This window comes from Mus pahari, chromosome 15 (assembly GCF_900095145.1).
Source record: "Mus pahari chromosome 15, PAHARI_EIJ_v1.1, whole genome shotgun sequence".
In the NCBI taxonomy this organism is placed as follows: Eukaryota; Metazoa; Chordata; class Mammalia; order Rodentia; family Muridae; genus Mus; species Mus pahari.
The window spans coordinates 1272690-1296177 of NC_034604.1; the positions used below are offsets into that span (position 1 = coordinate 1272690).

At 46.6% G+C, this 23488-nt stretch overlaps 1 protein-coding gene across 2 annotated transcripts in view; it reads left to right on the plus strand.

Moving 5' to 3' along the window:
• Nucleotides 1–22941, plus strand: part of Jcad (junctional cadherin 5 associated) — an 89228-nt gene extending 66287 nt beyond the window's left edge. For both annotated transcript variants that reach the window (XM_029547135.1, XM_021214785.2), the window contains exons 3-4: nucleotides 12712–16400; nucleotides 20348–22941. In XM_029547135.1, coding sequence (XP_029402995.1) covers nucleotides 12712–16400; nucleotides 20348–20382 — 3724 coding nt within the window. In that variant the 3' untranslated portion in view covers nucleotides 20383–22941. The remainder of the gene's footprint in view (nucleotides 1–12711; nucleotides 16401–20347) is intronic.
• Nucleotides 22942–23488: the final 547 nt, after the last annotated feature.

Genomic DNA, 23488 nt, shown 5'->3' on the forward strand with positions numbered 1-23488 from the left:
TTTGCTTTTTTTTTTCTTTTAGAGTTTTTAAAGACTTTTTGCTTTTTCTGTTTTAAGGGCTTAGTTGGTTTTATTCATTTTGTTTTTGTTTTTTAAGATTTTTTGAAGTTTTTTTGAGAGTTATAGAGTTCTAGAATTTTAAAGTATTTTAAAGTTTTAAAATTTTTTAGGTTTTTTCCCCCCCCACAGGGCAATCTGATAGAGGCAATGTGAGGCACCGTCTTCCCAGATGACCCTAGGTTTGTGTTAAGTTGACAACTGAAGCTGACTATGACATGGTTTAACAGCAGAGCCCACAGCTGCATTACATCTGTATCTCTTTAAATTTTGAGAAAATAGTGTCTGGTGTTGGGCAGCATCAAGTACTTCAGGGTATTTCCCCTGCAGTAGCCAATGAGCCTCGGAGGTTCTAGTTCCCATAGTGAGGTGTGATGAGGGCAGCTTGTAGGCCATGAGACACTGAGCATATGGCCCTGCTGTGCTCTGAATATGGAATGTCTTTTGGCAGGCTTATGTGTTTGAGCACTTAATCTCTACATGTGGCACTGCTTTGGGAGGCTGTGGGACTTTTAGGAGGTGGGGTCCCATGGAGGAAGTGAGTCACCTCATGCCCCTGCTGCCATCTGAATGTCCCCATGGCACCCCATGATGAACTATGAGCTGAGAAATCTTTTGGCTTCTTAGCTGCTTTTGTCAGACATTCCATCTGAGTGTCGAGCAAATAAGAAAGACCACCCAGACACAGATGCTCACTTCACTCGGCAGAGCTTGTTTCATAAACCCATGACCTGGCATTTTTCCTGTTCATGTACCATGCCCTTCTCAGAGAGCTACCCTAGAGGCTAAGGGGCCCTCCCTGGGACCCTTATATCATCAAATGGAGTCAGAGCAGAGGTTCACAAAGAACCCAAAGGCAGAAACTGAAGCAGAGACCACAGAGAACTGCTTACTGGCTTACTCCCAAGCCCATATTCAGCTACGTTTTTATATATTCCAGGCTCGCCTCTCCAAGGGCACCACAGCCCACATTGGGCTAGGCCTTCTTACATCAATCAACAATAAAAAAAAATTGCTACACAAACATGCCTACAGGGCAATCTGATGGAAGCGATTCTTCAGCTGAGGTGATTCCCAGGTGACCATCAGGCTCCACTGAAAGTGACTTAAACAGAACAAAAAACCCCACAGGCTTGCTTGCCTTGTGAATGATCACACACATCCAGGAGCACATACATGTGGGCACAACTACAGTGCATACCACACACATGAACACACACACACACAAGAACACATGTATAAGCACACATGCATGGTCCACACACATCAGCATATACATGCATGAGCTCACCCATGCATTGGTGCACATACATATATAGCACACCACAGACGAAGCTTCATGCTTCCTTAGCTCCCATTCAAATATGCGAAGGCTGTTATCAGTCTTCACGGGTTTCCTTAATGTGTTTCCTGTGGAATAGTGTAATCAGAGGAAGCTGCAGGCTGTGAATAACAGCACAGAGGCTTGAATCTGAACGTCACCCCATAATAGGCTCTGCTCTGCTTCACTCAGGGAAGCTCTTCTTTCTTCCCTTCTTTCTTTCGTCCTCCCTCTCCATCTCTTCCTTTCTCTCTCTCTCTCTCTCTCTCTCTCTCTCTCTCTCTCTCTCTCTCTCTCNCTCNCTCNCTCNCTCNCNCNCTCNCTCTCTCCCTCCCTCTTCTGTCAGTTACTGTGAGACCAACTTGTGATTATCCAGCAGCAACAGCACCATGACTAATTAGAGACTGAGCAACTGAGGAAACCTCTGACGTGGCTCCAGGCTCTTGTCCTGACTGATTTAGGACAGGTGGATAAGCATCCACTCTCACTGGTGCTATTGGGTATGGTAAACAGGTCTTTTTTCAGTTTCTCTCAAATCATACCCTACTTATAATGGTTATCTTTAAAAGAAGTGAGTATATGCTTAAATTTAACACCAGCTTCTATGTCTCTCTCCAAAATTCTAAGCCCACACACTTTACCTTTTGGGCTTGCTTCATTTTTTTCAGCACAGGGTGCTGTATCTCAGCCTTTTCCCAGGGGACAATGCTGAGTTAACCTGCTCTTATGCTAGCAAAGCCCCAGGCCTCTCCTGCCCTCTCCCCCTAGGCACTCGCTCTTTTTTGGGGAAGCACCTGTGCTCCCAGTCCTCCCTTCCATGCTGCCACATTTCCTTTGGCTACAGAATTTGCTCAACAAGGGTGGGGTGGTGCTGCTGGTGCTGCTGCTGGTGGTGGTTAAATCCTTGAACCAGTGTCTTGTAGAAACATAGTAGCAAGGAAAGACTTCCAGAGGGTAAGTCCATGTCCATGGGAGGGTTGCTTTTAGCTAGAGATCCAGCTAAGATTGAGAGGTAGGAAATGCCCCTGGTCAGTCTGAGGAGGGGGTGAGGGAGTGGGCAGCTAAACAAGAGGATCACTATTTTGCCCTCAGGAGGACATACTAAATTCTTTAGGAGAACAAAGAAAGCCCAGGTAGCATGCAGCACAGCAGTGGCTGTAGGTGGCCTCTAGGGTACCCTAGAGACCCCTCAGCTGCTAAAGAACTGGGTTGGAGAGAGGGAAGGCTCACCCACGCCCTCAGCAGCTGAGTGGTGAGGATGACGACCTGGAGGCAGGGAGGCTGGTTGAAGTGGGTAGGAGTGAGGAGCTAGAGTGTTCTTTCATGTCTTCAGTGGCACTGAGTAGACTATACTTACTGGTCAAGAAAGCCTGACTTGGTAAAAAGTATGCACAAGGGAAGGCCTGGGCCAAGTAGTGGGAGTGGGTGGGTAGGGGAGCAGGGGCGGGGGAGGGGTATAGGAACTTTCGGGATAGCATTTGAAGTATAAATAAAGAAAATAAAAACAAAAAAGTATTCATTCCAACTAGAGGAAGTAGGCACTCTGAGATCGTCTGCCTTACCTGTTGCATTTACCTGTGAGCAGATGGGTGGACGGTTGCCCTTCCTGTTTTGTTTTAATAAACCAAACACTGGTTTGCTCTGCATTGTCCTGTGGAAAATGGGTGTAGCTTCTTCCTTAGTGACCAGTTGTGCTGGGCAGGGCAGCATCTTGCTATACACTCAGCCGGATCATTGGTTCCTGCTATTGTCAAGGCCTAAGGATGATTACAACCGAGAAAAAAGAAAACATGTCCTAAAATAGCCATCACCTCCTGATGGCACTCCGACTTCCTCCTTCCCTCTGTGTTTGCTTGTGCTTCTTTCCCCTAGGATGGAAGAAAGAGTGTTGATATTACCTATCCACCAAGAATTTATCATAACTAGGTTAGTAATAGCTCAGATGATAATCTCTGTTAGGTACTATGTGAGACATTTTGCATTTCACCTTATCTCCCCCTTGGAGCTCCCAGACGCAGAATTGTTACTGTCTCTGCATAGAGGGAGGCATCAGAGGTCTGGAGGTTAAGGATTTAGCAGCTGTGCACATTTAGAAAGTTGCGATTCTGACACTTAAAACCCATGCCATCCTTCGTAAGCCAGGGCAGAAAGCTCACACCCCTGGCACTTGGTCATCTTCCTTACCAGCACCAGATGTGAAAGGCTCCAAAGAGGGAGCAGCATCTGCCATGAGTCCCTGCTGATGTGGCTGGGGAGCCAGTGCTCAGGTGCTAAAGGTATCTGCGGTTGCTCTGCTAGGGCCTGTTCGGGAGAAGTGCTGCGCCATTGCCATCCCTGTATGCATCCCTTCCTCTCCGCCATAATCAAAACACCCCTGCCATTTAATCCATAAGATGAATGGACACCCTTAAACATCTGACATGACTCAGAGGTGAGGCAGGCTCTCTTCTCTTAGGAATGCTCAGAAAGTGTCTATGCAAGATGACAGACTTGATGCACACACTGAGCCCACTCTGTGTGTCAGCTGCCAGCCCAGTGCTCTGCAAACTGTTTTTCTTTTACTACCTCTCAGGCCTGTATCGCTACCCTCTCTACTGATTCTCTATTGTTTTTACATTTTATAAATGCCCACTTATTTATTTTGTGGTATTGGGGTATGTCCCAGCATGTGAGTGAAGTCAGAGACCTGTCTGCCAGTTCTGTCCCTCCATCATGTGGGTCCCAGGAACTAACTCAGGTGGCCAGGCTCAGTGGGGTCTATGCCTGTTTACCCATCTCACTTGCTCAGGATTGTTATCCTGATATTGCTCTACTAGACAAGCAGGTGACTCAGAAAAATCTTGGCACTCAAATGAGAGCAGTTGAAGTCCAGTGCTAGCTCAGTATGGAAGAGACACTGTGGTCCTTAGCACTATGGCAGGGATGGCTTCCAAGTGCCTGTACTTTTCCTCTTCTGAGCTACTCTTGATGGAGCCCAGGCTCCTGCACAGGATGTTGCAGACTGTGCTGTTGCCACCTGGCTTCCAGGGCATTTGTGCAGGTATTAGCAACAGGCACTCCCCAAAACTGCCGTCGAGAACTACTAAAGGGACTGAGACCACTGAAGAGATCTCCCTCACTCCTCATTTAGATGTCTACAATTAACATCCTTTGAAAGTCCAAACATATACAACTAAAATACATTTGCAAACAAACATAGATATTGCAAATGTCATTAGGCACATTAGGCACTCTGTGATAACAGCCATTGCCGACACTGAAAACCAGGCCTAGCAGTATGGAGCCATTGGTAGCTTTTCTCCTTAGAACAGTGCCCACACAGCTTTTCAGGAGCACTAGCTGGACAGTGGGATAGTCTGTTAGCTTGTGCATCAGCCTTATCTTGTTTAGCCAACTAGTTCTTGTGTGTGTTTTGTTTGTTTTCAAGACAGGGTTTCTCTGTGTAGCCCTGGCTGTCCTGGAACTCACTCTATAGACCAAGCTGGCCTTGAACTCAGAGAACTGCCTGCCTCTGCCTCCCATGTGCTGAGATTAAAGGCATGAGCCACCACCACCACCACCACTACCACCACCACACCATCTGACTGATTTTTAATTCTTGCTAGCCTCTACACTTCCTTCAGTCTTTATGTTCTCCCCACATTCTGTCTCTTCTTTCCATTTGCTCTTCTGTGTTGGAGGGCCACTTGCTGTGTGGTATACTGAATGTCTACAACATGCTGAAAAAATGAAATCATAAGCTTCCAGGCCTGTATCAAATTCTACAGGGGTAGATGGTGGACCCCATCACAAAAGTTTGCTGTGCACCTAGTGCTGGGGCTGGTAAATGTGAGCAGACTGTGAAGTGATACCTACCCTCTGCCACTCTAGGAGGAGCAGGCATGGATGCTTATGATCTTTATGTTTAGCTTATCCATCTAGCTGCAAACCACTGACCCCTTAGGAAGGAGTAAGATCACTTGAAGGAATAGGCTGTGGCTGCAGCTATCCAGAACATACAGGTGATCTATAACAGTAGATTATAGTACTACCAGGCGACACTTGTGGAAACCAAGAAGCCATCACTGGACCAGGAGATGTATGTATGACTATGGGCATTCCCATCCAGTCTTAGTTAGGGTTTTACTACTGTGATCAGATACCATGACCAATGCAACTCTTACAAGGATGACATTTAATTGAGGCTGGCTTACAGGTTCACGGTTTCAGTCCATTATCATCAAGGCAGGAACATGGCAGCATCCAGGCAGGCATGGTACAGGTAGAGCTGAGAGTTCTACATCTTCATCTAAAGGCTGCTAGCAGAATATTGACTTCCAAGCAGCTAGGACTAGGGACTAGGGTATTAAAGCCCACTCCCACAGTAACACACCTTCTCCAACAAGGCCACACCCTATAATAGTGCCACTCCCTGACCAAGCACATACAAATCATCACACGTCCCCACCCTGATCTCTACATGGAAGGACAACTGACTGGACCTGGGGTCACCCAGTGGTCAGGTTCAGGAACAAGGAGAGGGGACTGGAGTGCTCATGTTTCCCTTTGCACAGAGCCCTCCAGCTCAGTCTACAAGGCAGCACTCCTCTGCTAAAGCTCACCTAACGTCCTGTGCCCAGATGGTCACAAGTCAGCCATAATGGCCCTGGAATGCACTGAGACGATAATCCTATCAGAGCATGTGACAGCCATTAAAATCGCTGCTTCCATTCTAAGTGACTTACCTTTTGTTATTGATTGTATGTGTGGTATGTGTTCATGTATGTGTGTGCATGCATGTCTATGTGTATGCATGTATGTGTGTGTCCATGTATGTGTATATGTATGTAAATGTGCATGCATGTGTATGCATAGCTACATATGTGCATCATACCTATATGTGTGCATGTATATATGTGTGTGTACATGTATGTATGTATGTATGTTGGGGGCATTGTGTGAGGGTACATATGTATGTATATGCAGAAGCTAGAGGTTGGTATCATGTGTCACCCTTGATCGGTTTCCACCTTACATATTGAGGCAGGTCTCTCATGTGAACACAGATTCTCTCTCGATAACCAGCTTGTCCCGTGGATCCCTTGTCTCTGCCTCCCTGCCAGTGGGATTACGGGCAGGCTGCCACCTCGACCCTGCATCTATGTATGCAACCCTGGTCTTCCTGCTCACTCAGCAAGTGCTTTAACCCAGATGCTGAACCCTTTTCCTGGCTCTAAGACTTACTTTTAAAAGACGATAGGGTGCCCCAGCAGGGTGACACAGTAGATGAAGGGTAAAGGCACCTGCCACCAAGCCTGCTGACCTGGGTTTAACCCCAGGAACACACATGGGAGAGGGAAAAAACTGACTCCCACACATGCACTGTGGCATGTACATATCCACATACATACACAGTCACACAGAATGAAGTGAAACATTCTAAAGGACAGGCTATCGTGCATAGAACCATAGGTTTGATCCTACACGCCGTAGAACACAGTGGGGTTGAGTCTTCTCTCTGGTGAAAAGGAGTCATGTGAGGAACACAGACTCCTCCTAACTTCCCTCTTACCTTGCAGAACCTGGGAGTAGGTCTGCCAGTTTCCTTTAGACATGTTATTTTTCAAATGTTTGTATTTCAGATATTTTCCAGGCAGTTTATCAGTGATGCTGTTGGCTTCCTGACCCTGGCCCATGATGATGTGAGATTGTTACAGAGGCTCACTCTGCCTCCTCGTGCCCCATCCCCTGGGAGCTTGGCATAGCCCTGCATGTCTTTTCACCCGGGCTTTCAGTGTTTGTGCATGGTGGGGGTGGGTCATCTGCTCACATTGACCATGTTACCTTATCTCTTTACCATCAGTGTGCCCTGCAGGTTTATGCAGAATCCATTGTAAACATTTCTGTGTTGAATCTTTAGTTTCTTATTTTTTTAAAGAAAAATTTTATCTCAGCTTGTTTTTTTCAGAAACAGTCAGCATCCTTGTAGCTTTGAAGCTATTCGAGGCAGCCCTTGATTTACATAGTACAGAGTGGTTCTCTCCAAGCTTACAGGGAAGATGCAATTGGTGACTTGTCTGAAGGGGTTGTACAGAACATTCCCTGGGTGGGCTCTTCTGATGCCTGGCCTGGCCTGGCTAAGGCTAAGTTCAAAGTAGACAGTTGCTAAATAATTGATAGTTATTGGTGTGGGCATGTGTGCACTCCCATGCATACGTGTGTGTGTGTGTGTGTGTGTGTGTGTGTGTGTGTGTGTGTGTGTAATGGAAGACAGCATTATTCAGGAGTTGGATCTCTATTTCCACTGTGTGGTTTCTAACAATCAGGCTTGGCATCAAGCACCGTGAATTACTGAGTCCTGCCCTGCTCCTTGGTGCGGTGTTTTGAGACAGAGTCTCACTGGCGTCATGTCTTACCTAGAATTCTAAATCCTTCTGCTTCAGCCTTCCAAGTGCTGGGGTTTTAGGTGTGTACTGCTGTGTCCAGGAATGTGTCACTGTTGTCTGTGCCATGTGGACTGATATTTAAAATGGATTATTTGTGAAGCTGGGGGCTGGCCACACAGTTAGAGCACTTGTAACCTGAGTCTGCTCCTGGCAGCCACTTTAAGCTGCTCACAATGGCCTAACTAAAGGGGGTCCAACACCATCTTCTGTCCTGTGGACACCTGTACCCATGTAGCATGTACACATACAAACATAATTAAAATTACAAAAAGAAAATAGATTGTTTAAAATCTCCCAGATGGCCCTGCATTTTCCGTAACTTGGAATTTGGGTGTACTGTGCAATTAAATTTAACCCAGAATGCTTAGTGATTTTGCTTAGTTTAGAGAATGATAGAAAATGAGAATGATAGCATTTTTTACATAAAGCTGGAAACTGACCATATCACATCACTAGGAAGTCACGGTCTGTATTCTTGCCCTGTTTATGTCATGTTTATCTGTCGTTTGGTCATAGCCATGGCATGGGCATGCACAACAGTGCCTTGAGGTCTCAGCCTCTCTCTAAGCACAAGGCATGCTCACCACAAAGTCACACTGTGGCTTCCTACACAAAGTCAGGCACCGTAGAACATGGTGAGACCACTGAGGAGTGAGAATGATAGGAGATGAAGACCCTCCCTGTCAGGGGGAGGAAGGCTGTGTCTGCTGCAAGCTTATAGTCACTCATGTCCTTGTTCCATTCCATCCCAGCTCAGTCTGACTGCTGCAAGGAGTGTCATACTGCACTGTGGAGGGTATGCTACAACAGTCTGCCACCCTCAAGCCAGTATCACTGACAGACACTTAGGTTGATGTGTCTTGCAGGTTCCTCAGGGTAGGACTGTAGCTTCTAGAACTACCCAACTGGCTCATCAGCATGGGTAGGGGGCATCCAAGGAGACCACTAGCAGTGGCTTTCAAAGAGATGAGTTCTTGCAGAACCCAAGTCAAGCTAGTGTGAAGAACACGATTTAGAAAGCAGCTAAAAGATTGGCAGCCTACACTAAGCAGCAAAGGCAGAAGCATGTAGGCCTTGCAGAGAGACACCCAGACCTCCAAAACTGGCTAAGCCACACAGACAGTGAGACACCCTGACCTCCAAAACTGGCTAAGCCACGCAGAAAGTGAGACACCCTGACCTCCAAAACTGGCTAAGCCACGCAGACAGTGAGACACCCTGACCTCCAAAACTGGCTAAGCCACACAGACAGTAGCTGCTTTGTCAGTTATCTGAACACTGACTGCTCTTTGAGGCAGATAAGTCACTCCCAAGGAAGACTAGCATACAGCTTTACCAAGACTCCTTGTATAACAACTGTGTTCCCAATCCATTCCTAGACCTTCATGTGCTCATGTGTTGTAGTCAGCAGGACTGTGGCTTTTGAGTTCCTCCCAGGTCCCATGGTCTTTACTCTGCTGTACCTCCAAGACTGATGTTAGGAGAACACGTGACTGCAGCAGGGCAGGGCGTTAATCAGAACAACGCAAACTAAAATAATGAGAAGTTGATTTCACTTATCTCACAAGGAAAAAATAATTATAAGTAGAGCCAAAACAAACAGTTCTGCAAGCCCATCTGTGCTCCACATACCTGGTGGGACTGTACATCGGTGTGGCTTATCTAGGGTGGATTTGACAGTGTGTTCCAGGATCTACTCATTGATCTTGTAAGAATTTATTCTCAACGAGTGGGGCTTACTTACATCAAGGGTTAGTGGATAAAGTGTTCCTCAAAGTATGTTAGAACAGAATCCACATGAAGAGTTGACACTGGTCAGATCATGTGTATATTACTGGCTTACCATATGTCCATCACAATTGAATTCTGGATGGAATTTATCTTAAAATGGAAGAAATAAAATGCAGTGGCCACAGACTTGGTCTGTGCCTGTAGTCCCAGCTCCTGGGAGGAAGACACATAAGGGTCAGGCACTCAAGACCCACCTGTACTGCCTGAGACCTTGTATCAACAAATTCACAAGCAAAACAAAATATAGCAAAAACCCTAATAATGACGAAAAGTAGAGTAGAGTACAGATCGGGCTTTCAACTTTCCTTTCTCTGGTGAATTTCTTCCCCAGATTTTTACAAATGTTAGAATTTGGGAAAGTTGATTAATCTTTCTGTGTCCTGGTTTTCTTGCCATCCAAAGAAGAAAATATTGGTGTTGGTAAAGTTTAAGTGAGGTAACTTATTTGGCATTGCACAGCGTAACTGTCAGATAAATGTTAGTGTTAAGTCACTTCTGTGCCTCAGATTCCTCCTATGATGGAGGAATGATGGCCATTGCTCCTGAAGCTTAGGTGGGTGTGTGGGAACATGGTGAACATGACAGGCAGCCACCAAAGAGCCAGTGCCACCCAGTGCTTGACCCCCATATCTAGGAAGGTACACAGGATGAGAGGCTTGCACAACCCCAGGCTTCATAGCCTCTGGGAAAATGGCCCCTGGTGTCTGCGCTTGGTCCTTGTCCAACACGTGTTCTTCCAACTAATTTAAACAAGGAATATATTTTGTCTTGTGTTTTGTGTTGTTCAAACGATGACATTGGAGTGTGAACCTTCTTCTGTTTGGCTGATCAGAGCAGCTGACTTTCCTGAAAACCTTGCAGGGAGCAGCTTTTCTGTGTTGTGGCCAGCCCTGGTCTCTTGTGGGGACTATCTGTAACCTGTGCTCAGCACAGCAGTGTTGCTCAATGCTCTCTTCAGTTGCTTTAAAACCCTGACCTAACCCCTGAGTGCACACTGGAATCATCTGGGAAGATTTGAAATATAATGATTTTGGACTCCTCCATAGACCAATCAAATCTGGAAGTGGGCCCTAGGCATTGGTAATTTTTGATGTTGCGGTGTTCGTTTGCTTCTATGTGTGTGTGTGGGGGGGGGGCTTGAGTGTATGTATGTGCACCTAGAAAGGTGCTTAGAAAGGCCAGGAAAGGGCATCCAATCCTCTGAACCTGGAGTTGCAGACAGCAGTAAGCTACCACATGGATGCTGGGGTCCTCTCCAAGAGCAACAAGGGCTCTTGACCACAACCACAGACACATCTCTACAGCCCCCACCGGTAGTTTTTTTAAAGACGTCAAAAGAAACTAACATGCAGTGAAAACTCCTCACTCCCCACTTAGAAGGATTACCTGAGAATAAGAATCTCCTGGGAAGGGGAGGCAGCGGCTCAGCAATTAAAGCATTTGCCCTGCAGGCTTGAGAAACAAGGGGTCAGATCCCTAGCACAAGAAGTGCCATGTGGCTATGGTGGACTGCTCTTAATTCAGCCTTCAGAGGCTGAGAGGTGGAATACCTGGACCTAACTGAGGGGGAGAGCAATGGGAAGGATTCCCTACATCAACCTTAACCCCATATACATGCACATACACATGCTCATGTGCTCAAGTGCGTGCATACACACGCACAGGAGTTCACACATGCACACTCATACACAAACACACACAGAGGAGTTCACAAGCATGCATGAGTTCACACACACATACACACAATTCACATACTCACATGAGTTCACATACCCACATGAGTTCACACATGCACACACACACACACACACACACACACAGGAGTTCACACACACACACACACACACACACACACAGGAGTTCACACACACACACTACCTCACACACACTGGACAAGCATGCATACACACAGGAGTTCACATTCCCATATGAGTTTACACACACACACACACACACACACACACGTGATATGTGATGATTCTCATTTGCAGAGAAAGTCTAAAGGTTCTGGTGCCAGGTTATCTCAAGGTCCCATATTCTGATGATACTCCTGGGCATTAGGATTTTAAAGTCCCCTAGATTCAGATGTGTATTCCCCAGCAATATAAGTTCCCAAGACTTGGAGTAGCATCACCCTGTGGGAATGTAACCCATGTATATTATGGTACCCTATCCAGTTGCACTAAGCATGACTGAGAATGGGGACCCTGAGACCTGGACATATGCCTCATAGGTGCCCTCTCTCCCCAACCCCAGTGACTCTGCCGTAATGCAGTGCGTTGAAGATCAGACTCTCTCAGATTGTTCAGTTAGGCTGGGCCATTCCTGGCCTGTGGTCTGAGACTGCAGGGGAGAATATTCCTCCTCCACAGTGCTCTCTTAAATCAGGTGTTTTAAAGCTCTGAGGTTTGTGACCTCTCTAGTGCAACCAGCATCCCTGGTGTTCTGTGGATAGCCTGCTGCTGTCACTTGGCTCTTGATGACAGTACACAGGCTGTCTTCCAACCATGATTGGTAGGATGCGTTTTCTTTCTAGTTGGCAAAGTTCTGTAGTTGGAGACTGTCTTAGTCACTGTTTTATTGCTGTGAAGAAACACAGTCGGGGGGGGGGAGAAAGAAAGAAAGAAAGACAAATACGGAATATGTCTTAGAGTATTATTGCTGTGAAGAGACCCCATGACCAAGGCAACTCTTCAAAAGCAAACATGTGGGGGGGGGCTGGCTTACAGTTTCAAAGGTTTAGTCCATTATCATTATGGTAGGGAGCATGCCTTCAGGCTGGCATTGGAGCAGTAGCTGAAAACTACATCTTGATTCTTAGGTGGAGAGACAGAGACAGAGAGACAGAGACAGACAAACAGCTTCTGGCCTAGCCATAGGCTTTTGAAACCCCAAAGGCCACCCTAGTCGTGCACTCCCTCCCAGGCTGCAGTCCTTTTAATCCTTTCAAATAATGCCACTCCCTGTTGCTAAGCATTCAATTATATGAGTTTGGGGGGGGGGTGTTCTTATTCAAACCACCACAGGGTGGTAACCCAAGTTTGACCTTGAGCACGAATCACTGAAGCAGATGAGGGTTCACTTGTCTTACATAACATCTACCTCTCTGTTTTGCAGGTTTTTAAATCAACCCTCCTTAGCATGGTCCTCTCAGCCCCAAAGTGGTAGAGACGATATCTATTGGAGCAGAGGAAGACAGGAAGGCAGCGGCTCCCTGTGTCCCAGGGACTGGAAAGAACTGGAAGGCAGAGGAATGGCTCAGGCTTACAGTCTGCCCATCCATGTAAGAGAGAATCTGTGGGAAGTTGCAGGAAGGACAGAGCATGTGATGAAGAATGCGGTCTGGGAAGAAGAGCTGAGAATGCAGGACATGAGCTTGGAAAGCTGGAAGAAGCCGAAGGAGTTAGGGAGGCAGGCATCCGATGGCAATGGACAGAAAAGGCCCCAGGAAAGGTTCGAGGGTCTGTACCCATTTGTTCATGGGGAGCACATGCTGACATCTCAGAACAGAAAAAAATCCCAGTCATTGCCCCGAGCTCTTTCTCCTAAGAGCCTGAATTTCACAGAAATTCCTGTGCCACTACATGATGGTCACATAACAGGTGTCCCCAAAATGCCACCATATCCTCCCAGCTTCCCACCACCTTTGGAACCTGTGAGGAACCTTGAGAAGGCTAGCTCCTCAGGCCCTTTTCCCAAGCCTAAGTTTGGGAAACCCCTTAAGACTCCATGTTATGGCTCTCACTCACAGCCCAGGGGAGAAGGTGGATTTCAGGACCACCAGCACAGGGACCCACGTGGCTCCTACCCAACAAGAAGTAAGGATCCCAGCCATGAGTTGGGTATGCTGGATACTGGCTTGGAGCCCCCAGTGTATGTGCCTCCACCTTCATATAGGTCACCCCCTCAGCACATCCCAAACCCATACCTTGAGGATCCTGTGCCGAGGCATGTGAGCAGCAGCCAGAGTCAGCAGCAAGTACCTGAGAAACCTGAGACCAGCTGTCCACTTCCTTCTGGCTCCCTTGAAGCTAGGGATCTCTATGATGCAATGCCTGGCTCTCCTCCACAAAGTCTTCCTCCACAACCCTATCCTGTTGCCACCCATGGGGGTTCTATTCAGTACATTCCATTTGATGATCCACGGATCCGACATATCAAACTAGCTCAGCCCCCAGAATTCTATGAAGAGGCAAAGCTTGATGGCACATCCTATAACCTTGGTTTAATCACTACCCAAGAACCAGCCATTGGGAAAAGGCAGTACAATGATGCCCCTTCAGTACCACGGGGCCCAACACCTTCACCAGTCAATGAGCAGAGCTTGGCCTTTGTCCATTCCAGTCCCCGGTGGCTGCAGGGCCAGCTCCCCATGGTCATTGAACCTGGAGGCTTCCATGGCCAAACAGAGCATCATGTCATGAGAGGATTAACAACTAATGTGACAGACGGCAAGGCAGAGCACCATGCCTCTTCACCACAGCCACAGAGTGAGGGTACCTGCAAAACCTACACTAAGCTCAGAAAGTTTGAAACTGGGGTTCAGAGCAAGAAAAGTTCAAAGAAGAAAAGTAACGCAACTGTATTTTGTTTGGTCTCTGTCCCAGTTAAATCTGAGTCACTTGTGCTAGATACGGATGCGGGCCACAGTGACTTCACGCTGGATACGGATACGAACCACAGTGACTTTACGCTGGTTGCTGATAAGACCCATGGGCTGTGTCAGAGCTCAGCCCTAGAGGAGCAGAGTCTGCTGAGTATGTCTTCCACTGACCTGGAGCTGCAAGCCCTCATGGGAAGCATGGCTTGGAGAAGAACATCCCCAAGGCAAGGTCTGAGGGAGTCAGAAGATGGCCAAATTGATGATCCCAGAATCCTCCATTTCATCAGACCCAGAGAACTTCAGGCTTCCAGCTCATGGCCGGGACACCAGTACAGAGATCAACAGACCCAAACCAGTTTCCACGAAGACTCCAAAAGCTCACAGCTCCTCCCTGCCACAAAGCCTGGAGAGGCCAGCAATGTAGCACCAACCCCAGCATGCCCAGATACCACTGCCTCTGAAGGACACCGACCTACGTCCTTAGCATTCAGTGATCAAAATCAGAAGCCCAGTGTACCTCACCTCCAAGGACAGATGTCCCTTAGCCCATCTCGAAACAGTGCTTTCTCAAGGACCTCCTCAGCCATAAACCAGGCATCTATGTCCAAAGGGACCTCTGACCAGCTCCCTGGTGCCAGCCCTGTTGCCAAGCCAGAGGTGGTGAAAGGGGAGTCCATAACAGGCCAATGCAATAGCACACAACATTTTGGTCAGTTTCTCTTGAAACCGGTTAGCCGGCGGCCCTGGGATTTGATAAGTCAGTTAGAAAGTTTTAACAAGGAGCTTCAGGAAGAAGAAGAAAGCCATGGTGGTAGTGGTAGTGAGGACAGTGAGTCAGAACAGCCAGAGGACTGTGCTGAGTCCAGATCCAAGACTTGGTGCCTCCAGGAAACTAGAACAGAAGAGCAGCCTGCAGGGCTGGCCCTGGAAGATGCAGCTGCCCCACATAGAAGACTTAATGAGTCCCAGAACTGGAGTGAAGAACCCAAGCCTGACCACCCAAGTGCCCATCCACAGTCCCTGGGCCCCTCACAGGAGGAAGGCACAGGCGGTGTTCCAGTCCAATGGGCAGATGGAAGCCTGACTGCAGAGCAGAAAAGCCAGGAGGGTTTGAATGGGATGTGTGAGCGAGACATTAGCCCAAAGCCTGTGAGCAGGATTGCGCCCATTGACACAAAAGCAGCCCCTTTATCCTGTCAGTCAGAACCAAGAGGAAGTCAAGAACTCACCCAAGTCAGCAATGCTTTAGGGTCTGTGCAGCTGGGCAGAGAGACTCCCACAAAGGTGGATAGTGGTGGGGACACAGAGGTCCTGCCCTGTGTCCTTCTGCCACTTGCTGACAAATATCGAGGCCACTCAACACCAGATTTTCGGTCTTTAGAGCTCACACTGGGACAAGAACAGAATGCCTATAAATCAGAGTGGGGTTTAGAGAACACCATGGAAGTCCTTCCAAGTGAGTCTCTGCAGGAAAGGGCAGAGAGGATCCTGGGCATCGAGGTGGCTGTGGAGTCCCTTCTGCCAAGTGCCAGGAGAACAGAACAAAGCCAGCTCCCCGAGCCTGATGCAAGTGCCTGTGGCCCAAGGTCACCCAGAGAGGACTCATCTCCCAGCTTGGCACTACCAGGGGGCCCCACAGAGGCCACTGATGCCTTCTATGGTAGGAGGAAGTGTGGCTGGACTGCGAGTCCCCTTTTTGTAGGAGAAAGGGCCCCCCAGGCTTCTGTGTGCTCTGATGCGGATGGCTTCCCTACAAGCCAGGCCACCAGTCCTGAGCCTGGGAAAAGGGATGGGGAGGCGAAACCACCCTTCAAGTCCACTCTGTTCCATTTCATGGAAAAGTCCACAAATGTGGTGGGTCCTGAAAAGAGGCTCAGAAACCCTTCCAAAATGATCGAGAACTTACAAGAAAAACTGGTATCACCCCCGAAAAGGGCAGACTCAGTTCGCTTGCTGAGAATGAGGGAGGTCAACTCCTTGTCTCAGCTGAGGTGTCTGAGCTCCAGAAGTGCTGACTCCATGGAGGAGCCTGACCCCTTAAAGGTCATCAAAAGTCCAGCCTGGCCTTCCGAAGGCCTTGCTTCCCTGAGTGGTAACGACCAGGCCTGGCAAGCAGGGCACCTGCCCTCTGTCTCTCAAAATGAAAACGGACTTACTGAAGTGCCAAGGGACAAGATGTCAGACCAAGACTTGTGGTGTGCAGGTAAGGAACTGGGCTGGAGGAAGGTGTCTGGTGTTAGTTTGGAGTCGTGTGATTATTAGGAGCATGGCTAGTGGGTGGGTATCCTCACCTCAACGCTGGCAGCAGCTTCATAGAATGATTCTTCATGCAGGCGCGGTGGCACACACTTGCCATCTTTGTATTTAGGAGTCTGACACAGGAAGAACTTGAAGGCCAGCCAGGGCTACATAGAAAGATGTCATCAATTAAAAGTTTAAAAGAGGGTCTGGCAAGGCTTGCAGCAGGTCAAGGCATTTGCTGTGCAAGTTTGGTGACTGAGCCCTATATCTGGGATCTGGGTAAAGGTCATAGGAGAGAATCTGGTCTACAGAATTGTGGATCTTCACACATGCACAAGAATTATGAATACTTTTTAAAAATGAACTCATTATCAAAAAATTACCCAGCTTTCTCATTTAAGCTTTCTCAATTAAGAATCAAGATCTTGTCATGTATTTTAAATGATTGTGTCATTCGAATTGGCAAGGAAAGCAGCTATATAGAATTATCCTTATAGACAACTTCTGAGACCTCGGCATGTGCTGCAGACACTAGACACTGTAACAAGTGCTCCAGCCTGGCGGTGGCCACTCAGTGTCTCATGCTGGAGACAGAACATTTCTAAGCTTGTTCTCTTCCAAAATAATAGACAGCCATCCAAATGACCCTGATGGTTGTTCTGTCCTTCTCTTCTCTTCTCTTCTCTTCTCTTCTCTTCTCTTCTCTTCTCTTNTCTTCTCTTCTCTTCTCTTCTCTTCTCTTCTCTTCTCTTCTCTTCTCTTCTCTTCTCTTCTCTCTCTTCTCTGCTCTTCTCTCCTTTCTCTCTTTCTTTCTTTCTTTCTTTCTTTCTTTCTTTCTTTCTTTCTTTCTTTCTTTCTTTCTTTCTTTCTCTCTTTCGAGATGAGGTCTCTGTGTGGTCCAGGCTGGTCTCAGACTTGGGGAGATCCATCTCCCTCTGCCTTCTGAGTGCCAGGATTAAAGCTTTTTTTTCATACAATTTATTCTGATTAGTTTCCCCTCCCCAACTCCTCCCGGATCCTTCCCACTTCCCAACTCATTCACACTCATTTATTTTTATTTTACAAGTGTGGGTGTTTTCTCTGCATGTATGCTTTGTGTAGTATATGTGTGCAGTACCTACAGAGGCCAGAGGAGGGTGTCAGAGCCCCCTGACACAGTTGTATGGGTATAAAATACACACCCAGGTTTTGAAGCTTCAATTCAGAAAATCTGAAATATTTTGATAATTTTACCTTTAAATGTTACATGTTGAAGTGATAATATTCTAGACATGTTTAGTGAATATATTTTCAATATATTTGGTATATTGAAAGTATTTTACTAAAGATAATGTCACCTGTTTCTTTTTAATGTGTTTTAATGTACTTACCAGAAATTTTAAAATAGCATTATAAGACTCAGACTAGTTTCGTTGGACCTAGCCTGTGTATGAGCTAAAGAAAGTATTATTCTAGAGCAGTGGTTCTCAACCTCCCTAGTGCTGTAGCCCTTTACTACATTCTTCATGTGTTGGTGATCTCCAGCCATGAGATTGTTTCATAGCTACTTCATAGCTGTAATTCTGCTACTGTTCTGAATCATATTTAAATATCTGATATGGTCTTAGGCAACCCCTGTGAAAGGGGTCATTCAATCCCTAGAGTGGTTGTGAGAAACCCAGTGTTCTAGAGAGTTCTTTCCATGACTCCCTGTATTTGGGGGCTTCAATTTTGGGTCTTGGGATTGGGGGACATTGTGTGGTGTTGTCTCCAGAATACCTGGCACGGAGCAGAGCAGTTCAATTCCAGGTGCCTGTGCAGTCTGAGGCTCATTTGGAGTGTTGCATTTTCCTCCACTGGCGACCGCCCACTGCATCCTCAGCACACAAGAAGCAGCACCCTTGAGCCCCAAGTACAGAACTGAGCTGTAACTGTCTTCTAAGGTGGTGTCAAGTGGTGCTAAGTCATGGGAACTCTACTTCCTTTAGCCAGATGGGTCTGGGACAGTCAGTCCGTCAGTGAGCAGGCTCAGTGGCACCCCTGAGTGCCAGCCCATCCCTCCTTGTGTTACTCCTGCACAGTGCTCCCAGCATGGTCTTAGTTTTCACCATCACAGTGCCTAGCATCCAGCTTTGTGCCAGCCAGATGGAGCAGCACATGGTGAAACCTTAGGCTGCAGGAGATGGGATGGATGCCCATCGTAGGACGTCATGGCGTATTTCAGAGCATTGTTTTCTAGTTGTTTTCTATAAAAGTGTACCACCCTGATTTTTAAAAATCATTTCCTAGGCTATGGTAAGCCTTGCTGTTATATTTCAGTCCTCATTGAGCTTTTGACGGTGTGTGGGTAAGATCCTACCCACTTATGTGCATCTTTAGGTCTAGCATAAAAACAAACCCACATGTGACATCACAGTGTGTGCTCTCTCAGCTTATGACAGTGTCCCCATAGTTCATCATCTGTGCCACTGAATGACAAGAGAGCTCCTTTTTTATGCTAAATAGTGTTTCACTGTGAGGATGTTTGTATGTGGAAAGCGTTTCTCTCCTCACTCGTCTGTTGACAAACACTTGGGCTGTTCTGCCTCTTGACACAGCGTACAGCAAGCATGGATGTAGACACCCTGACTGATTGTCTTTTCCGGTAGTGAGATTGCTGGATTTTGTAATAGTTCTATTTCTGTTTATATTTTTTGAGGGATTTCTACATTTTTTTACTTAGATATTTTCTTTATTTACATTTCAAATGTTATCCTCTTTCCTGGTTTCCCCTCCGAAAACCCCCTCCCCTTATCCCCTCCTCCATTCCCCTGCTCACCATCCCACCCACTCCCGCTTCCTGGCCCTGGCATTTCCCCACATTGGGGCATAGAGGCTTCATGGATCTCTACATTTTAAAGGCTATCTTGTACTCTTACAGATTCATCGATTTTTTTTTCTTTAAAAATTTAGGACTGCTAAGGCAGGGAACTCTGATGACAGAGGCACAGAGGTGACTTGGTCTCCGGGGTTTCTAGGGTCAGACTTTCCAGTTCAGCAGCATACTTTGCACACCCCAGTGGCAGCTTGGGATTATTGTCCCTTTCTATGGTGTTCCTTCCATTCCAGAAATTCATGTCATCTGGGCTCAGTTTGAGTAACTGGTCATGGCCCTGCCTGTTGGCTGGTGGCAGCTGGAGACAGGCAAGCTCTTCTTGCTAGCCATGCATTTGACAGTTGAGGTTCCCCAAACCTCAAAGGGAGGAATTCGTCCATAAATATGCTGCCGTTGGATTGAGAGGAGGCATAGGAGTACATAGGAGTACTGAGTTCAGAACTCCACGGCCCTAAAGCCAGTTTAGAGCAGCATGCCTCTGATCTCAGTGCTGCGGCGGCCCAGACTGTGGAGCTGTCATGATCATTGCCAGCCAGGTGGGACAAATCAGTGAGCTCCAGTTTCAGCAGGAGACCGCACCTCAGAAACTACGGTGGTCATACAGGGACAAAATTAAGAACAATATGAAAGCAATTGAGGAAGATATCCAGTATCCACCATCAGTCTCTGGCCTCTCCTGGAACACAGGTGTGTGCACACATACACACACTTTCACACACACTCTCACACACACAAAGAAAACAACAAAAAGAATCTGCACTAGGCCAGGGCATTAATGCTGGCTAAGAGTCAGTGAGTTTATTATTGTTTATATTGTACTTTGGCAATCAGGAAAGGCTATCAGTAAACTGAATAGCTGTCTGTATTTGGTCATGATGGTGCCTGTTCCCTGAAAACATCCCAGCTGTTGACTCCTTAGTGAAATCAGTTGGCTGATGTGTCTAAAAATCAGTTTTCTATACATGTGAGTTTGGTTCTCTACTTGTGGCCTGAAGATTGAACATAAACTTTGGCGGATGAATGCCCCCCTGACCTTTCGTCTTTCTTGTTTGCAGATTCCTACGATCCAAGCCGAGTGGAGCGGGTGTGATGGCTCTGGGTGGAGCCCCCACCGCCTGCTAGTGGAGTGCTCTCTGGTTGGCCCACCTGTCTTGCTCAGGCTGAAGCTGGAAACTGGGGTTTGCAGTGTCCCAACTCCTCCTTTGCCTGCCACCCCTACAGACTTGTTGTGGAGATAAAGCGGCCGTCCGCTGACACCATCTGTCTCTATAGCATGGATATGTAATCCCTATATTAGAACAGAGTATTTACATCAATTCCCTTCCAGGGGGATTGGAGTGTGGCCTAGGAGCTTGGACACTTAGAGTGTAAGGGGAATGTGAGTGAGTGAGTGAGTGAGTGAGTACGGATGACCCATTTTTATCACTAACCCTTCGGCAGCTTGGGGTAACGTGTGAGTTAACTGCTGTGAAACTCACAATCGCTTCTCGGTGTTCCTGAAGGCTCACACTCGCTGTAACTTACCCACGAGATAGATGATCCACTTGGCTCCGAGGCAAACGTGCTGTGCTCGCTCAGCTTTGCACGCAGTCTTCCCTAGGTTTTACCTTCTGTGTGAATGTTTCGATATTCTTTATATGAAAAATAATTGCTGTTCTAAATAGACCATGCTAACAAAGTAACTATATTTCTTTTTATAAAATTGCTATTTTTCTATGGTATATAAACAGTTCTTAGGTGGCAGATTTTTAAGGAAGTGCTATTTTATTTAAGAGTCTATCCCTGTGTGTGTGAGGGACCCAAGAAGGCCCACCTTGGCTCTAAAGCCTTTGTCCCTGCTCTAACGCCAGCTCTGTTCCTTTTTACTGTGTTTCACAGTGTCATTGAAAATCAATCACATGTTCATTAACTCTCATAAAGATATTTGCACAGACGGAGCTGTAAGGTTACATTTGAAGATACCACTCTCAAAATCAACCAACAACTTCATGGTCATTTTCCATCCATGTCCACTAGACTTGCCAAACCCCCATACTTCTGTCTTTGTATTCCTATGGAGAATCTGCCCCAAGAAGAGACGTTTCTCCTGCCTACCGCCTTGCTCCTTTAAAGAAGCATATATTTTTGTCTAGAATGACTAGTTAATCTTGCATATTCTGAGAAGTGCTTGAGAGCAGTACCTCGGTGGCATTCTGTGTGCACGCACACCATGAGGCCCATGCTTCCACTATTGATTGGCCTGCATAGTTCGTGTGTTTTGTGGCATTTCACTCTTCTGCCTGTGGAAGGTTTTCTTGTTAACTAATATTTTCCAAGGCCTTTGTCCCCTTCCTTCCCCTCTTACCTCTCCCCCTGTCCTTTCCTCTTTTCTTCCCCTCACCCTCCACCTCTCTTTCTCGATTAATTTTTTGAGACGTTTAGTTAACCTATTTTCTGATATGCCAAATTCCTGCAGTATGAGCCCATGACTGGTCAGTCCTCTGGTCCTACGTTCAAACAGGACTTTCACAGTCTCTTATCTACACCATATCATTTTATTTCCTAAGAACCCCACATGCACTGACTGGACTACACAAAGCAGAGTCCAAGTAGTCTTGACACACCTTCCCAGATGCACATATCTACAGTCTTGACCTGTTCCTCATGGTCGTCCTTGTCCAGAGCTTGGCTCATGTGGGAATGGACGTGAGCTGTAGGTCTCCCTGGGGCAGTGGACAAACAGGTGAGTGGTTTGCAATGGTGGTTGAATCATCTGCTAGGGGCCAGTGTAGGCTAAAGTATATTAGTCTCTGTGGGCTGTACTTCCCTCTTTGAAAGCAGCCGTGTGCATGTGCATACGTGTGAAGACCCCAGTGCACGCCTGTGTACCTGTGTACATACTGGAGCTGTACTGACTTCCTGTCAAATAACCTCATTCCGTCTGAAGACTTTAGGACAGAGAGAAGGATCCTGAAGGAAAACTGTTGTGCCTTATGTATCTCAGTCTGAAACAAGCTGCACTTCCATTTTGTCTTGTTTGAGATCGCATCATACTTCCCCACAGCTGGTCAGTCACATAGTGAATATTATAATTTAACCTTAAGTTTTCCATATTCTAGCCTATAAGCAAATGTTTTGGAAAGAAGTAGTAACATTAAACTTACAAACTTGAAATTTTGACATATAACTTTTCATATTCCTAGGTAATGTATATCTGACCAAAAATTATCTTGCTGAGGTCTTACAGTCAATACAAACCACCATTCCCCTTGTAAATTTCAGATGTACCCATGACTTTTGGTGAAAAAAAGTCTTCCATATTCTGTGTTTGTAATTATTTTTCTCATTACACATGTTGGTATTCAGTAATTTGGAGTTTGTGAAATTAAAAATTCCAATTTCAACCATTTGAGCTAAAAAGTATAGGAGGAGTTGTGCCTGTGGTTGTTTTGGAACTTAAAGACATGATAGTGAAGTGGCTGTCTTTGGCCTCTTCGGGGGAAACTTCCCGAAAGACTGAAAATGAGCTATTTTACTTATTCTTATGAATACTTACACATTCCGTTGTATTTCTGTAAGCCCTCTAAAGATGCAACCAGTTCCTGGAAGGGACCACAGGATTATTTCCATAATTATAAACATTTATTTCCTTTATTAATAAAAACTCTGATTGTGCATCACCTCTTTGGTATTGTGTCTCCCTTACTGGGACAGTGGATTTAGGGTCTCACAGAGTTGAAACCCACAGAAGGGTCAATAACAGCAAAGGCATATGTCACCCTATGGCTCCCAGAGTGTGTCCACCCACTTTGAATTTATTGTTTGTTTGAAATGATTAGATAATACACCACTATCAGCCAATGGCTCCTCCAAAGTGATGAGGGCAGCAGAGGTCTTGTGAACAGTTGTTAGTGTTAGGGAGCACGGTCTGCAGGATCAGCTGAAAGCCGGGGGTGGGTAGAGCTGAAGCTGTGTAGATTCGTTTTCTTTCTGCATTGTTTTAGACTGTTGTGGACACCTGTGTGTGGGAAGAGAATTTGACTCAGGACAGGCTCTAAGAGATACATTCCAAATGGCCTTTGATTGTCCCAGAGAGTGGACTGGTCCATGCTGTGACCCTCAATTAGAAGAGGGAAACGATCCACAACAGGACCAGTCTTCCTATGGTCAATGCTTAGCTCTCTTGTCTACCGCTCCTACTAGGATAGATGGCATGG